The sequence below is a fragment of the Eurosta solidaginis genome, chromosome 1 (assembly GCF_040869045.1).
Source record: "Eurosta solidaginis isolate ZX-2024a chromosome 1, ASM4086904v1, whole genome shotgun sequence".
Classification (NCBI taxonomy): Eukaryota; Metazoa; Arthropoda; class Insecta; order Diptera; family Tephritidae; genus Eurosta; species Eurosta solidaginis.
The window spans coordinates 357,906,690-357,926,352 of NC_090319.1; the positions used below are offsets into that span (position 1 = coordinate 357,906,690).

General features: G+C 36.4%; 1 protein-coding gene across 1 annotated transcript in view; it reads right to left on the reverse strand.

Moving 5' to 3' along the window:
- htt (huntingtin) overlaps positions 1-19,663 on the reverse strand; it is a 395,162-nt gene that overhangs the window by 89,871 nt on the left and 285,628 nt on the right. Inside the window, exons 23-24 of the mRNA XM_067768365.1 lie at positions 19,105-19,555; positions 6,350-6,487 (exon numbers count right to left, since the gene is read on the reverse strand). Of these exons, the coding sequence (XP_067624466.1) occupies positions 6,350-6,487; positions 19,105-19,555 (589 nt within the window). The remainder of the gene's footprint in view (positions 1-6,349; positions 6,488-19,104; positions 19,556-19,663) is intronic.

A 19,663-nucleotide genomic window follows, 5' to 3' on the forward strand; every position in this document is an offset into this window, starting at 1 on the left:
TAATCGTCGCGAACACAATTCTTTTAAATCATTTGTGGCTCCTTGGCGGCCACGCACAAAGGCGACTTACGGTTGCTATTAATGGTCTTTTAATACTCATGACTCTCGTGGTACAGGGCGCCTCCAGTTGTTTCGGCTGTTTTTAAGAGCTATTCCCGATGTGCGAACAGTAGCAATCCCGACCACCAGTCTCTACCATGCCTCTAACCCTCACACCATATACCAGCACAGAAACTATAGGACTGCGACTTCGAACTCATACCTTCGTTGACGTCACTTTCCTAGAACCTCTAGATGTAGCTCCAAAGGCTTTCCAACGGATGCTTTTGTCGCGCTATGCTGCCGAGCTACACCAGAGAAACACCTTGAAACGTTAGGGAGTGACTCTTCGGCCAAAGATGCCGCCCCCGAAATCATAAGCAGTCTAAGTGGATGTCATTGCGTAATGGGTGAAAATCGTATAATCTTCGGCGCATCTATATAATTAAAACTTTACAAGGACCCTGGATAAAATTTTTTAAATGTAGACCAAAGTTTGCAGACATTTGTGTTCACAACATTGATTTCAATAGTTTTCGTTAAATCAAAACGATATTTTAGAATGAAAGTCGACCGATTTTAAGTTGAAAGATGTTAACTTCTGTTTTCCGGCCTTATGATATAAGAGCTCATTATGGATGACCGCGTAGCTTCAGTTTTCAGACTAGGTCGACTGTCCACTACGTTAGAGTAGTAGAACACACGGTCCTTAGTTCGACTGTCTTGGGAAAGCTTTTCCTTCACTACTTTGAGTGTTCTTGCGAAGGACAAAGCCTCACCTGATAAATATATGTGCCTACATATTCACATTTGTAAAAGGAGCCGTAACGTGTAGGTAATATTTAAACTTGGTTGATAGGCTATAATCAATGTGATTCATTCCAAGGGACTAGTTTTGGATAGGGCCGCCAACTTTAGGAAATCTCAAACCGGGAGACTTAGGTGTTGAAGGATTAAGTGTGAAAATCAAAATTAACATTTCAGACCCTATTGTATAGTCTCGCAAATAGACAACAAATGTTTGAATGTAAGCCCAAGTGATTTTTCAAACCCTTATACGTACATATATCCTCAACTTAAGTATGAGGTAAGAATCATTTGAAAGGAGTGTGTATGCTCCTAGAACCTACTAAAAGATTTTGCGTCACTGATTTCGCTTATTCTTTCAGCCAATCGCAATATAAATTTTTTTTAAATCTGCACCTTTTTTGGTTAATTTGCTTTTTTTTGCAACTTGAGGACAATTTGAAAACATGTTGGCCGTGGGTCATTTTATTTGAATTCATTGTTCATTATTAATTTTTTGAAAAAAAATATGCAAAGTGAGCATATAAATTTATTAGATATATAACTTTTCTATTAGTGTTTTGTTTTAATAACTTGGTTAATTGGATTTTGCAAAGTCCGTGTTAAGCTGACATCGAAAGCGCCTGTTTTTTTTAAATAACGTTTGAAGAGTTAGAAAGATTTAAATTTCACAATTAATTTCTTATAACTGACAGTGATGCGCATCCGTTGACACCACTTTCGACCATATGATGACATGAACAATAAATGGTCTAAACAGTCTTAAACGAGTAGAAAATATAGTAACGCGCCGGACGCCGCCACGTTTATCGGCGGCGTATATCTCTAACACTTAGAGTATTTATATGTATGTAAGTCAAGCTAAATAAGATTGGCAAAATATTAGTTGGAAGCACATGGTGTCAAAAAACGACGAGATCTGCAAGTACTTGAAAGCAGATGGCCAAATCGATTACAAATAAAGACAGATAATAAGAGAGACAGAAGAAATATATATAAGTATATTTATATAAGTAAATTTCGAAATGTAGGCCAAACAAAGGCTGCGGCATTAAAAAACTAACCGAAGAACTAGAACATATTACACCTCAAATTGGAAAATTCCGATAATATTATTGTGTAGAAAAATGAGTTTATGTGGAGTGGAGTAGAAATCATTGCTTTTTTGTCATTATAAAAACGAAGGATTTCCCCAGAAAATTTTACTGAAAGGCAATAAGCTTAACCAGCCTGGCAGCCGAACCCTCTCTGGAACAAAAGAAATGGGGAGTGCTTTCTTTGCTTTATGCATTCGATACAAAACAAGTTACAAATTTTTCTTACAAACTCCGTTTCCAGCCTTCACAACTCTAATAGGATAACTAATCAAATGGTCGAAGGTGCTGGATCCAATGGAAGGGAAAAAGCAACGTAAGAATCTTTTTCATTGATCTATATTCAATGCTTATTGGTTTTATTAAGATTCATCATCTGGGTGCAGGAAGACTGCTCCTAAATCCTTAATTGAGTTGTGCAAAGTTGTGGATAATATTCTGTATAAATCGAGTCGGCCACATTGCTTTCAAGTTTTAAAAAAATGTGTGATGAATTTTTACTCCACCCATGAGTGCAAGTCAGTCAGTCTGGCTATCAATGTAACAAATTCGTTTAACTTCAATTGGTAAAACCATATACGTAAACAATTTTATCTATAAACAAACAAACAAATCTACCGTCGTAAATACCTACATTGGTAATATGTAGCACGTGCAACTGGACACGTCTTGCTGCATTGAAGTTGCTAAGTACCGACTTTTAAGTTAGTACAAGTTGCAGCATGACTGCAAACAAAGCCGTACTCCGAATATAAACAAAAAAGTGTAAGTCATACAGTTACTAAATGATGGAGTAGCTATAAAAGGCAGGTGATAGTACACAAACAGACAAAAACAAAACAAGTAAGGACGGGACTGTCTTCGACTGAACAATAATCTTATCCCGTTCGTAATCTCCAAATAATCGGATGTATAAGATAAGAAATATATAGAGAACAGATGTACATACCTAAACGATTTTTAAGATATATAAAATAAAAAATGGTAAAAAACCCCCTTATCTGAACGATCGGTTGTATGGGATATTTCATGTAAATGATTTTTACAGGAAATCTTCTATGATATATTAGAATAAATATCACCAAGTTTCACGTTTTTATATTGGAAACTAAGGGAGAAATGGCCAAAAATCTTTATATCTGAACGATCGGTTGTATGGGATAGGTATATACTATATACATATAGCTCCGATCAAAGTAATTTTTTCAGGAAATCTTCTATGATATATTAGAATAAATATCACCAAGTATAACGTTTTTATATTGGAAATTAAGGGAGAAATGGCTAAAAATCTTTCTATCTGAACGATCGGTTGTATGAGATATATATTATATATAGCTCCGATCGAAATGATTTTTTCATGAAATCTTCTATGATATATTCGAATAAATATCACCAAATTTAACGTTTTTATATTGGAAATTCTATCTGAACGATCGGTTGTATGGGATATATACTATATACAGCTCCGATCAAAGTGATTTTTTCAGAAAATCTTCTATTATATATTAAAGTATATATCACCGAGTATCACGTTTATACTTTCTAAATTAAGGGATAAATGGCCAAAAATCTTCCTATCTGAACGATCGGTTGTATGGGATATAACTATATACAGCTCCGATCAAAGTGATTTTTTCAGAAAATCTTCTATTATATATTAAAGTATATATCACCGAGTATCACGTTTATACTTTCTAAATTAAGGGAGAAATGGCCAAAAATCTTCCTATCTGAACGATCGGTTGTATGGGATATAACTATATACAGCTCCGATCAAAGTGATTTTTTCAGGCTTCTATTATATATTAAAGTATATATCACCGAGTATCACGTTTATACTTTCTAAATTAAGGGAGAAATGGCCAAAAATCTTCCTATCTGAACGATCGGTTGTATGGGATATAACTATATACAGCTCCGATCAAAGTGATTTTTTCAGGCTATCTTCTATGATATATTAGAATATATATCACCGAGTTTCACGTTTATACTTTCTAAATTGCGGCAGGAATGACCAAAATCGTCTTATCTGAACGATCGGTTGTATGGGAGATATATGTTATAGTGGTCCGATCCTACCGGATCCGACAAATGTCTAATATAATACAAAAATACATTCTTGTGCCAAATTTCATTGAGATATCTCAAAATTTGAGGGACTAGTTTGCCTTCAAACAGACAGCCGGACGGACGGACAGACAGACATGGCTATATCAACTCAGTTCGTCGCCCTGATCAATTCGGTATACTTAGTGGTGAGTCTATCTTCTATATTTCTCAACGTTACAAACATCATGAAAGGTATAAAAATGTATTTAAAAAATGTGTGTACTATTTAATCGGCAATTGACTTTTACATAGGCACGTATGTACAGTGGCAACCTTAACCAATTCTTATCAATTTCATTCTTCTTTTTTTCAATAATTTAATAAAAAAACTTTCATGAATTTTGTAACTGAAACTAAGCCAATCAATCTAAAAACATTATCGAAAAATTCGAGAAATTTTCTGAATTTTGTTTGCAGTTTTCTGACCTTTTTTGAGTATGCAGTTTTGTAGCCCAATCATAGACGGACAAGACGAAGTTCTTCCTGTTATCCAAGATAGAAGCGGCGCATTCGCGTCACTGTGGGCGGACATACGTAAATTTGAGACTGTAAAGGATTTCGTCTGTTTGGGAACGAGATACCAAACGGAGAATAACACAAGTGCTACTTTGGACTGAGGAGGTAGGAGGAAGTATTTTAATTGACACCGCAGTTTGGTAGCAGAGGAAGGGGAGACCGCCACTAAGTTGGGTGATGCAGGTGAAGGAAGACTTGACCTACCTTGGAGCTGCCAATTGGCGTCAGTTATCGCGAAGCAGGGATAGCTGGCGCGATTAGATATGAACGGGCCCAACTCGCTTAGACAATTAAGCGACAATTAATGATGAGGATAAAGTCACAAATTTAATTAAACCTAAGCACTGAGGGTTTACCCTGCAGGAGAAATATTGTACAAACAATCTAGGAATTATTCTAGTCAGCAAGTTGTCGTGGAAAAACAACATGGAGGAGAGAGTGAAGAACGCATCAGCAGCCATAGTAGTATAGCGTAGTCAAATATTGGACAAACAAACAACCTAATTCCGTACCTGCGTTACGAAATGGCTCTTAGAGCCACAATAGAGGTGGATGATTGACGCAAGTTTGCAAAATGGCAAAAATGGCAGACGAGGCGATACACGTATACGTCGATGGTTCCAAACTAACGAAAGGAATAGGGTATCTGGTACACTGTGCTTTTCTGAAATTAAACAGATCCCACAAGCTGTCAGACCACTATAGTGTTTTTCAGGCGGAAATAATAGCCGTAACCAAAACAGTCGAAACACTGGAACAAAAAGTGCAAGACGCATCCGCGTTACCTGTTATATTGGCAGCCCAGCAGCAAATGAGGCAATAACACAACATCGAAATGCGTATTATAGTGTAAGTAATATCTGCAAAGAAGCGGGATAGGGCAAAGCGTTCATCTATATTGGGTTCCAGGACATATAAGAATCAATTTGAATTAAAACTGAATGAGCTTCCATAAAAAAGGTTATCGTTCCACGCTTTTACTATAGACGTCCAAATAAGATTGGGTGAGATTAAGAGAAGACGAGAGTTGAACATGATCGACTAAACAGGAAAGGCATGTACCCAAACGTGGGGATGCAAAATGTCGAAGATCATATACAGATACTATAACTTTACACTAACAAAGTTACTCTTTTCATTAAAAAGAGAGGGCTGTAGGGTCATGACGGGTATTCTTACTGGACACTGCCTTCTGGTGTCACATGCTTTCAAATAAGGCATAGTTAGTGATAGCAGATGTAGGAAGCGCGATTTGGAGGTTGAAACAATCGAGCACGTTTTTGCTCGTTCCAGGCACTGTTCTCGCCAGGCTAAGACCCCAACTTTTGGAGTAATAGAGCTATCAGATCAAGTAGGAGCAAGGGGTCCTTGAAAGCTTCAAGTATTTGCTATGAGGACGGAGCTGTCTTATAACATAAGTAGGGCGGGGTTTTTTGATGAGATTTTTAAGTTTCGTCGTCGAAAAATTTTTGTTAACACTATCGACTCATTCAATCTATGTAAACTCCTTACGAACCTGCCATATTTCAACCTAACCTAACCCAAATAAAAAATTCACTACTTTTGTAAAATTTTCTCGAACTTTCGAGTTTTTTGAAAACACTTTTGAAACTAGTTCAGTTTCAGTTACATATAAAAAAAACTTTTATTTGCGATATTTTATAGAAACTTCGATTTTTATTTTCGTTTTCACTGCCATATGTATATGAGTAAATCCATATGCATGTAGTGTGTATGTATGAGATGGTTAGATAAGCCTTTCGTATTAATTTATACTTTACCTGATGTGAAATTGTGTCATCCATTGCTATTGTCTCTTGTAATTTTAAAGCTTTATCTTTAATCCATTTAATTTGATCCCGGCTCTCACAAATTTCAGTGAATTTTACCAAATTGGGTAGAACTAAAATGTGATTGTTCTGAAAAATAAATAAAATAATATCCATAAAAACAAATTTGTTAGAAACTGTTTCACTGCGATTAAGCATATTGACAAAGTTGTTATTTCTAAAAAATATGAATGGCCAATTTAAACGTAGGAGCAATAGCGATTTCGTTCTTTGGTACTAAACTAAAACTATCTTTTATTGCCATATTACTTGCTCTGTTTACGCTACCTCATACTAAATTCAGTTGGTACACCTACTATCGAACCCAAAAGGAAAATTAAGAGCAATCCGGAATACCGCTTTAAAAAAAAAGCCTTTGACTCCGAACTCCACATGCTAATTAAACTCGAAGGATTGTCTCGGATTACCTACAGATCTACTCGGAACTGAATGACTATTTGTTAGTGCCTGGCACAGCAAACGCATCCGCTTTTAGGTCATTTCTAATGGCTACTTTTACAGTCGCTTATTTAAACGCGCAGTATTTCTCCCATTTACTCTGCTATGAGACAAAAATTGTACAAATACATCGCACCAAAAAAAAAAAAATTTGACATATGTATGTAGTTAGTGTTATCCAAATCTATTTGTACGTGAGCAACACAAACGAAGACAAGCTAACATTAAAGATAAGACTAGGATCAGCCGATACGATAGGAACGGCTGCGGGACATGGGCGATTCTGACAGCAACCACTTAGCAGCAATGCGCGCATGTATGCCATTCAATTTATGTGACAGAAGCAAGAACTTTGCCACTAAAACTCATTGCCACCCACCATCCCACGTTAGTACAAGACTCACTGACTATGTAGTTGCAGCAAAAGTTAACGCGACATTATGGTGGGCGGATGTTCACATGTGCTTGTGATTGCCATATTACTTGTGGGGTATAACAACAGTTTGACAGTTGGAGTAAAAACAGATAACTTCTCATTCTAGTACCGAGTCGTTTTATAACATAGAGCCTGGCTTCAGATTAACTGTCACTGACTGTAGTGAATTAATTAATGCGAGTTTTGGTTGGCATGAGAAAAAATTACTCGTTGCGTTACGCATAATTTTCCCCTAAATTTTCTAATTACATATGTCGATCCATGCGCGTATTAGAAGCTCGGCCAAAAATCTCTTCGGAGGTTATCGCGCCTTAGATTTATTTTTTATTTATTCATTGTTACATTGTTTTGGTTTTCAATGAGAAGTAACTTAAAACCGACCTCAAGATTTCTCCTGTACTAAATATATTTTTGAAAGGTCTCTACATATCTCGGCCCCTGCCTGAATTCTTTATTCTAAACAATTTACGACCTAATATAAATGAAGTTAAATAGCTATGTACATTTTTGCATATCACTATGATGGAGTAAAAAAATATTAAAAAAACGTACGTTTGAACATTTGCCTCGAGAAGAGCTTAAAAAATGATCACTACCCTGTAAAGCATCGAAGTTTGAAATTTTTTTGCATTTTCATTGCACTGTGGTAAATACAAAAACGGTGATAAAGACATATTTAAATCTACTTTTATTTTTTTTAACGGTTTTATTTAGCTTGACTCTGAGTAGTGGCCGGCCGGCCGTTGTGAACGAATTTTGTAATTGAAATTTAAGTAACTTCCCGATAAGCTACAAACTTGAAACTTGGAATATAGTTCAGAACCCGATGACAATGCAATAAGAAAAAAACTCCGATAGGTGGCGCATGGATCGCAATATTTTAAAAAATCGTATTTGTGCTCCGATTTGGCTCATATTTGGAACAAATAATACATACATGAATAAAAAGCGGCCTATAAAAAAAATCGCCGCCAGGTGGCGCAAGGATCGAGATATTAAAAAAAATCGTATTTGTGGTCCGATTTGACTCATGTTTGAAACAAATATTACATACAGCCCGATAGAAGTAACACCAAAATACTTTAGAGTTCGAGGAGGGACAAGCATACGTGGGGCCGAGTCGAGCAAAGACTTTGGAAGGATTATGTATTGAGAACTTAGATTGTAACAAATTGTCAGGAGCGAGTCCTTGTAATAATGAGTTACTAAATGAGCTAAATATAATGAGAAATTATTGGCAATTAAATAAAGCCTAAAAAGTTGAAAATAAAATAATTAAAAAAAAAATGTTTAAGTCAAACGATTTTATTGAAAACAATATTTACATTAAGTAATAATAATACTAAAAGCTAGAAAATAATAAGGTAGGTCCTAGGTACTAGTCAACACACTCCTCATCAATCTGGGGCGTTGAACAGACAATTAAATAAAAACGTTGGACGCGTCAAATTTCTATTGATAGTCATAAGTAAGATCAAGTGAACTTTAATTAGGTTATGCTACGCCTGGCATTTTTAGAAATTTCACGAGCCCAACGGATGAGGAGTGTGATGACTACACCTTTTCAACCCAATAATGAGAAAACGTAAGTTTGTAATGAGAATACGTAAATTAAAATGAGAAAAGGTAAACTTGTAATGAGAAACGGTAAATTAGTAATGAGAAAATAATAATTTATATTGGGAATATGTAAATTTGTAATGAGAACTCAACACCTTTTCAAACCAATAATGAGAAACCGTAAATTTGTAATGAGAATAAGTAAATTAAAATGAGGAAAGGTAAACTGATAACGACGAACCGTAAATTTATAATGGGAAAATGTAAATTTATAATGATAAAAGTAAACTGATAATGAGAAACTTAGTTAGTAAAGAGAAAGTATAAATTTATATTGAGAATATATAAATTTGTAATGAGAAAACGTAAGCTTGCAATGAGATGGATTTTATAACTTTAGAAAATAACTTTATGCATGTAAATAGTAGCCAGGCTTTCAGAAAACAGAACATCATACTGCCCTTTTTGTATTCTGTCTTTAAAATAAAATAAAAAATGTAGAAAGTTAGTCGGTATTTAGTCGGTACAATGGAGTTTCAAGATGACTGCGCGATTGGGCAACACCTTGGAAAACCTGGTAATTGTGTGTGATAACGCGCCTTGCCACTCAGGCATCGAGTCAGCGGTAGCACAGCACTGCAACAATATGTCACAAGTGCTTCGATTGGGTCCATACTCACCTATGTCGAACCCCATAGAAATAGTATGGTCCAAACTTAAAGCAGAAGTAAAGGCGACTCTCCGCGTACCTGTTGTGACTGGAGCAGGAGTAGACGAACAGCGGCTCCAGTATTTAGAAAACGCCATTGATGACACCAAAAAGAAGTTGACGGGAGGGGATTGTGCAAGAGCTGCACACCATATAACAACATTTCATGCAGATGCACTCGTACTACAAGACATGACGTTGGGGTGGGTCAATAAACGAAAAAGACAGATTTTGAAAAATTATTAGCTTTCTCATTATTAATTTACATATTCTCATTTTGAATTTGTGTTTTCTCATTACTAATTTACATTTTCTTATTACTAATTTATGCTTTCTAATTACAATTTACAAATTCGTTTTACAAAATTATATTTTCTGAATATAAAATTACATTTGCTCAATAAAATTTACGTTTTCTCATTATTGGTTTGAAAAGGTGTAGGGTTCTCATTACAAACTTACGTTTTCTCATTACAAATTTACACATTCTCAATGTGAATTTATATTTTCTCATTACAAATTTACAATTTCTCATTATTGGGTTGAAAAGGTGTAGTACCTAGGAAACCGTTTAGCTTGAAAATTTTTTTTAATTATTTTATTTCTTTTTTATACACACATATGGTTCAAATAAAGGCCACCGGTTTTAGATGGGTAAAACTTCTTCAAACGAAAAAAGCCGTTTTTGATTTCCTTTACAACAATGTATTATTCGATCCAGAGTGGCACATTTTCTACTTTATTCACTGAAACGCTCTAATGTACATATTTCTTTTTTTACTGCCTCCGCAAATGCATTTCCAACCAACAAAGCTTTCAAACATTTTAGACTCAATCAAGTGTTTCGGCTGCTGTTCACTTGTTTCAAAAACTAGCGGAATATAACATGCCACAGCAACCGAATTTATGTCAAAATTATTATTGGAAACCCTAAGCTGTCTATGCAACGAGTAAATAGTTGGCAATATGACGTAGTAGTTATGTAATATGTTGGTACTCAGAGCCCAACACTCGCGTGTAGCATGCAAATGCATTCAATCTCCACAGTATATACTATCTACATCTACATACATAAATATGTATGTATGTATGAGTGTATATTTTCACAACATGCAACATCCCACCGAACAGACAAACATCAAATGGCGCACACCATGGCAGCAATTCAAATTTCATGTCATACTGTTAGCAATAATCGAAACTGACTAAAGTGACTTCAGCTATTTCGAGCAACAGTAGCAACAAAACGACGCAACCAATTAACTAACACCATCAATGAGCTAAACTGGAATGTCCTTTAAACCACGAATCGAGCGTACGTTTGATGAATTTCAATTTCAATTTATATAATTTGAACGCTGTCAACTGCTTACTCTTGCAAATAGAATATCTAGTGTATTTGTATGTGTATACTGTTATTAATTTATACAAACTTATTGCAACAGAAATTACAGAGAGCGGGTCCGTTTCTATTCAAATTTCCAGCGCAGAAAATTTTGATTGATTTTGCATGTTGCACGAATTGCTGCGAGTTACAAAGTTACAACTTGCACTAAGCAATTTGTGAATTTCTCACGAAATAAATAGAAGATGACTATGCGGTTTCGCATAAATCAGCGACTCAGCCAAACTTCAGTTAAGAAGGGGACAATTCCCTGGGCTCTCCAACTATAATTAATCGCCTATCTATTCACCAAGTTTATCCTTCCCACACGCAAAATACACAGATTTAACACCAGGGTATTTTTTTTTATACTCAGTTGAGCATTGCTCACATCATCAGTATCGAAAAAAAATTTGATTGACCCATGTCCCTCCGTCCGTCCGTCTGTCCGTTAACACGATAACTTGAGTAAATTTTTAGGTATCTTGATGAAATTTGGTATGTAGGTTCCTGGGCACTCATCTCAGATCGCTATTTAAAATGAACGAAATCGGACTATAAACACGCCCACTTTTTCGATTTCGAAAATTTCGAAAAACACAAAAACTGCGATAATTCATTACCAAAGACGGATAAAGCGCTGAAGCTTGGTAGGTGAGTTGAACTTATGACGCAGAATAGAAAATTAGTAAAATTTTGGACAATGGGTCGTTGAAGAATTCATGATGAAATTTGGCAGGAACGTTACTCCTATTACTATATGTATGCTTATTAAAAATTAGCAAAATCGGAGAACGACCACGCCCACTTTTTAAAAAAAAAATTTTTTTAATTCAAATTTTAAAGGAAAAGTTAAATTATGTCAACATTCAACCCCAGTAATGATATGTTGCAACAAAATACAAAAATAAAAGAAAATTTCAAAATGGGCGTGGCTTCGCCCTTTTTCATTTAATTTGTCTAGGATACTTTTAATGCCATAAGTCGAACAAAAATTTACCAATCCTCGTGAAATTTGGTAGGGGCTTAGATTCTGGGACAGTAACTTATTTCTGTGAATAAGGGCGAAATCGGTTGAAGCCACGACCACTTTTTATACACAGTCGACCGTCTGTCCTTCCGCTCGGCCGTTAACACGATAACTTGAGCAAAAATCGATATATCTTTACTAAACTCAGTTCACGTACTTATCTGAGCTCACTTTGTATTGGTATGCCGAAATCCGACTATGACCACGCCCACTTTTTCGATATCGAAAATTACGAAAAATGAAAAAATGCCATAATTCTATACCAGATATGAAAAAAGAGATGAAACATGGTAATTGGATTGGTTTGTTGACGCAAAATATAACTTTAGAAAAAAACTTTGTAAAATGGGTGTGACACCTACCATATTAAGTAGAAGAAAATGAAAAAGTTCTGCAGGGCCAAAACAAAAGCCCTTGGAATCATGGCAGGAATACTGTTCGTGGTATTACATATATAAATATAAATAAATTAGCGGTACCCGACAGATGATGTTCTGGGTCACCCTGGTCCACATTTTGGTCGATATCTCGAAAACGCCTTCACATATACAACTAACACCACTCCCTTTTACAAGCCTCATTAATACATTTAATTTGATACCCATATCGTACAAATACATTCTAGAGTCACCCCTGGTCCACCTTTATGGCGATATATCGAAAAGGCGTCCACCTATAGAACTACCACCACTCCCTTTTAAAACCCTCATTAATACCTTTAATTTGATACCGATATCGTACAAACACCTCTGACTCTACCCCTGGTCCACCTTTATGGCGATATCTCAAAAAGGCGTCCACCTATAGAACTAAGGCCCCCTCCTATTTAAAATACTCATTAACACCTTGATACCCATATCGTACAAACAAATTCTAGAGTCACCCCTGGTCCACCTTTATGGCGATATCGCAAAAAGGCGTCAACCTATAGAACTAAGGCCCCCTCCCATTTAAAATACTCATTAACACCTTGATACCCATATCGTACAAACAAATTCTAGAGTCACCCCTGGTCCACCTTTATAGCGATATCCCTAAATGGCGTCCACCTATAGAACTATGGCCCACTCCCTATTAAAATACTCTTTAATAGCTTCCTTTTGATACACTTGTCGTACAAACACATTCCAGGGTTATCCTAAGTTCATTTTCCTACATGGTGATTTTCCTTTATTTTGTCTTCATAGCTCTCAGCTGAGTATGTAATGTTCGGTTACACCCGAACTTAGCCTTCCTTACGTCTTTATACTATTTTTCGGGGCACCCTACCAAAATGTGCTAGCAACTTGGAAAATAGCATTTACAATCAGGTCCACGGTTGCCACTTTCGTCCTTTCTAATCCCGTTTGGTCCACTGGTCCCTTTTTTCAATTTTGGTTCTTTTTCGGCAGTTTTGGTTCTTTTTCGGCACGATTTTTGGTACTTTTCTTTCTTTTTCACTGAAACAAAAATTCCCACATATAATTTTCAATTTACTTCAATATAATTTTACCACGAAAATGTCTCAGTCAATAAAATTTAGCAGAACAATGACATTTCACCTGGGATATAATTTAGGCGAGGCATTAAAAAGAGAAGTGTTGAATCTTTGGGCAACACAATGTCATTAATTTTTGATGAAACAACGGACTTATCAGACAAAAGTCTTCTTTTAGTGGTTAGATATTTCGATCAAACACTTTTCGTGATAGATTTTTGTGACTAGTCGAGCAAAAAAAATTTATCTCAAATCAACGTGAGTCTCTAAGAAATATGACAATGAACTGAAAACTAAGGGACAGAATGAACCCATGATTCAATTACTAGAGGTTTGTTCTTCAATGATGAAATATGTTTGACACTCCCAAATTGAAAACACTGGACGAGTTGCTTTTACGAAGTAAGGAAAACGGGGAATAATTCAATCCCCTTCAGTGAAATTGTAGTAGACAAGTATCTTCGGTAGTATATTAGTAGTGATAATAAATTTGTAAATGCCAAAAGCTTTTGGGGAAATAATTCATGCTAAATATTTCTTGAATTGATAAAGTTATGTTGATTTGGTCATTCTTTCAGAAATTGTTTGAAAAATGCACTATCTTAAAATTTGTTTCCAAAGCTCCCTACATGAGCATAAGTTCAATGCATTTTGTCATAACAGGGTGTTAGTGAAAACCATTGAGATAAAGTGTTCTTCTAACTCTAATATAGGGCGGTTTTGTGAGAAATCCAGAATTCGGAAATTTTTGAAAAATATTTTGAGATAGCATGATATTGAAGAGGCAGCCGACATGGGGTGATACTCTACTCAGCAGCCGCAATGAACTGGCAAAAATAAAAATAAAAGAAAATGGCTTATTGTCTTACAACTTTATATTCCTATCTTGACTTTGACAGAAGAGTTAAGCTTTTGTGCGGTCCTACTACACAGGGAGTATTCACCTTTTTATTCTGAAATTTCGGAAAGCGGAAAAGATTACGTATTCATGGAAGCGTTCCGGATAAACCGTTAGTTTAGAATCTTCGGAATACGTTCATTTGATACTACCTCACGAGGTTCGAATATGCATAAACCGATTCTCCAAATTCTTAAATGAAGACGAATGTTCCGAACATACGGAATTAATAAAACAGAAGGTCAGCTTTTAATACGCGCCCAAAAATATAGTGGGAAGTGTCAAAAGACGCGTAAAAGATATTGACGAGGAACCGAAAAATGACCCCGAGTTACGTTGGCGGCCTTCAGCAGAGCTTATAAAAAATTACCCTGGCCGGTCCACCAATGAGGTGGGATCAAAATTAAATGCGTGCAAAATCCTTTCGTACATAAAATCTTTTTCAGTGCACAAAAACATTACAACAACCACATGAAAATTGCCAGCTTCAACTGCAAATATCTCCGGACAGAGATTATTGTTGTCGACGTCACCTCTCTCGATATTTTTGGACGCGTATTAGCAGTAGACTCCTGTTCTAGGTTTTTACCTGAATAAGTTAACATGCCCAATGAGTACATTTCGTTATGGCATCTCCATTATTTACTAATAACATTTTTACGTGAATCGATTAAATAGTCGTGGTTTTGACGTTGAACGATGAACTTTGAATTGGTTTTGGTTTCGCATGTTCATAGGTTTACGAAAGTGCACGATTCCTTGGTGTTCGTACTTTTCATAAAACCTATGTTCAGCCACACTAACAGATCATGGCATAGTTAATAAATTCATCATAAAATTAAAATAAATGTTCTAAGGAATTATGCAGTTAAGTACTTATCGAGTATTTGTAAACTGATTGCTTCCTATTTCTACTAATATTTTTCGAAAATTCGCAAAGAAACAACACAGTCAACGGATGTCAATTCGATTTGGGAGCAACATGGCTGCAATTGACAAAAAATGTGTCTGTCGAGCAAACCTCTTGTGATTGAATCATGGAATTAACCTACATACTTTGTTCCAAGAAAAAGTAATACCTTTAAAATTTTTACAAAAAAATTCTATGCAAAAATTTTGAAAGCGTTAGTCTTCGTTTGGAATGTCGATATTAAAGACTTTCTCACCCTGCTCAAGCAGCTCAATAATTTTAAGGAATTCCAGGACTATTGTGGTGTAAAGCCACGAAAGATACATGAAAAGTTGGTATATTTTAACTGGAAGTAAGGCAGAAATACTTTTTGGAAGTGATAGTTTTATAAATGTGGAACGAATTGCGATTAAAAAATTTATTTTTATATTCAGCTTTTGATGCAAATGCAAAAGAGATTTGATTTAACAAGAAGTGTTTTGTGTAAAATTATTCCCATAGGTGCTTACAGACCCACATAAACTTCAATCACAACACTGTCAACTAGTTTTTCGTACCTAATTACATGTAATCCGGTTCAGTTATGTTATTCACTAATTTCGGTTGAAACTTTTAAGACGCTTCATTTTTAGTCTGAGTTCAAAACTCAAACTTACTGAATCTAGGCTCTGGTAAGAAGTTTAAATTGTTAGGGAAAAAGTAAGCATCTATAAAAAAGCATTAACACAATTGCTTAGTTTCATTTACGATTTACTGAGTTTGCAACAACGCTAATTTTTGAACCGTTCCTTACTAAAACCTAACTGCGCTATACATTTTTTTTCATTGCGATCAAGCAAAACTAGGTTCACAACGTTTGGTTGGTGAAAGACATAGACTTATCCTAGAAATGTGAATATGTAGTACCTAAAGGTACACATTAGTTTTGTATGTGCAGTTTGAATGAAAGCCAAGTGTCTCCTAATCGCTATCTTATTATATAGCAGACCATGGAAACATCCTAAAATGTTTACATTATACAACGAATACGACACTCTCGTAATTTGCCGAAATGTTTCCATACCAATAAAAATAAAAATAAAATTTGGTCCTTTTTTTTTTGAGATCTGGTCCTTTTTTTCGATGAATTTTGGTCCCAAATGAAAACATGGTGTGGCAACCGTGATCAGGTCGATACGATTATGTGAGTAAGTATCTCACTAAGGCTTGGCGGCCACCGTGGTGTGATGGTAGCGTGCTCCGCCTACCACACCGAATGCCCTGGGTTCACAGCCCAGGCAAAGCAACATCAAAATTTTAGAAATAAAGTTTTTCAATTAGAAGAAAATTTTTCTAAGCGGGGTCGGCCCTCGGCTGTGTTTGGCAAGCACTCCGGGTGTATTTCTGCCATGAAAAGCACTCAGTGAAAACTCATCTGCCTTGCAGATGCCGTTCGGAGTCGGCATAAAACAAGTAGGTCCCGTCCCGCTAATTTGTAGGAAAAATTAAAAATTAGCACGACGCAAATTGGAAGAGGAGCTCGGCCTAAAATCTTTTTGGAGGTTATTTTTATTTATTTTTATCTCACTAAGGTTATAGAGAGGCAAATACTGTGATTTAACCAAAACAAGAAGTCTTAGTTTTTTATATTTGAGTAATTTGTGCTTTTGTATCATTCGATAGGAATTTTGTTTGTTTGATACTTCTACGACCTTTCCTATAGACTTCTTCAGTAGCACCACAAACAATCACAGCTCTAATTTCCACTACACATACTCGAACTGTTGAAGCAATCCGTCAGAGAATGAAAGACACACACGTAATGAAAGTGAAAAGTTGTGGGCATTTAATTTTCTCGAATTGTGTGTCATAACTTAAGTCTAAATATATCGCTTAACAAAAGGGATCGTATGCAGTTGCTGGCTTTATCTACAAGATACTGGTGGCCAGACTACTGTTATTAAATATCGAATTATATGTCAATGATTCAACGGATATTTCAACATCAACTTTATAGCATCTCTCTACTCCACGAATATTGTGGGCACCAATCAACCACTCGCCTTTTGCTCACACGCCCTCCATCCGACCCTCCATAGCACACCATTCGTCATCAACTATCCACAGGTGCATCATTCAACTGTTTCGCCGTTCTAAATCTAGTGGAAACTTTGGCCACAGTCCAGCAACATCATAATCCATGCTCAACTACGCTGGTAACTTGGGCGCAGATGCACCCTTTAACCGATTTACCGTTAGCTAGCTTTTGCCCAGCCAACTGTTCACCATTTCCCGATCAACCGTTGGTTTTGGTTACCCGTTTACCGATTCAAAGTTAGCTTATTACACCCTCTTGGCTTAGCATCAGCCATCCGTTCACCATATTCCTATCAACCGTTGATTTTCGATATTCGTACACCAATTCACCGGTTAGATGTACCGCTATCCAGCCGTTCACTGATTCACGGTTCTCTGTTTCTATCGGCAGCTTCTAGGACAGTCAATCGATTTCACAGTAACCCGATCGCTTCTCTTCTTACTATGAACCGGCCATAGCTATCTACCGCTTATCTCACTATCATCGCTATCTACCGCTTATCTCACTATCATCGCTACTCGTTGCAATCCTCCGTTATCGTGTGTGTATATGCATTCGCTGGAATGTGGTTCAGAGAACTAATTACTGAACTGATCCCATGGTTGAAGCGCCCACATAGAAAGGTAAACCGTGACCCAATTTCCAAACAGGCTATTTTTGCGAAGTTAAACGATCTACACCACACCTTATTCGAATGCAAGTACTTCCTTAACAGCGAAGAATGGTAGAAGAGATAATTTTCGCCCTATCCCCGTGCAGTGTCTTCAATCACATGACCTGTCAAAGACACAGATGGGATACGGTCAGCACATATCTGATGCACATACAAACTTCTCACGAAACGTGTAGCCATGGAGCTCATGTAAAGCGCAACCTTATCCGAAGTAAAGCTTAATACGGTCCCAGGTATAGGTAATAGCGCGGGTCGTAGGAGCTTAGTAATTAGTTGGGCTTTTGACAGCATTCCAACTCAGCACCAGTTTTATTCTTGGAAAGAGGTTTAATGATCTGGTAGACGCAATATACCTGGTACAGCCATGATCAGCGCGTGTAAAACGCCAACATATTTAACAGCCATTTAAGAAAATTGTCTACCAACAAATCTTCATTGACATCTAGAAGAATTCGCTTCTTGTCAACTAACGGCTAGCCAACACTGTAATGAGGGCTCAATTTCCACCTTTAATTCTTCGGGATTCTACTGATCATGTGATAGGGCGTCATTTATTCGTAACAAAGCGCTCTCATCGAACTGAGCCGTTGCAGCAAAGCTAATAGGATAATGGAATGCCTCCTTTGGTCAGCTATCGCTATCAGACTCAGAAGAAATGTCTGAAAGTGGTCCATTTTATTGGGGCTGTTTATAGAAGTATATTTCTTGATTAGTGTCATCATGTCAAGTACTGTCTAAATTATTTGTTTCATATATATCTATAAACTTGGACCAGATACTGGCCCTTTCAACGACACTCTGAGGTACCAATGTTCAACTGTACCATAAGGCCGAATTTGATATCGGAAAATCGAAGCAAGAAAACTTTATTCGACTTGCATAAGCACCTCGATGCAATGCAGATATGTTGCTCAAAACTAAGCTCCTAAATTAACCAACAAATGAGAGTCACCTTATTTCCCCCCCCCCCCCCCCACCACCTCTTTCCAGCTGACTACGCCCATGGCACAAGCGTATATATGGAGCATTCTTACCACAATAATCAGCTACTACATTATTATTTGAAAATATATTTTTGTATATTTTTTACTCACCTCAATTATCTGCATTAGCACGTCGAATATCAGCTGTGTACTACTCTTGAAATCCACGCCTGACTGTGTTGTAAAGTAGCGATAATTTTTCGTTGCTGTATCTTCATTGTTGCATGCCATGCCACTCACAAGACTTCTTGCTTTTCGATGTGTAGCGTCACCTCCACCACTGCTTGGTGACATTTCCGCATCGTTTTCGCTGTTGTTGTTGCTGTTTGCTGTATTATCTGCGTACGCCTCCATTTGTTGCCACATAAAATTCAAATCATATTGATTGACTCTAAATTGGCTAGTACCAATGACAGTGTCACGAAGGCATGACGCATTAGAAACAATATTGAAATGAGGACTAGAGCCGGTATTGTTAGATCGCAGTTGACGCTCTAAATTGGGATGATAGAAGACATTCGCTTCGGAAACGAGTAATTGCACTTTATGTAACTTTTTAAGACTGTAAACAGAAATTGAGTGAAATATAAGTCATTTATATAAAAACATATGTAAAAGCGAATATTGTATAGAAATTTCTTGTCTGTAGGGGAATACAAAGCAACTTTGC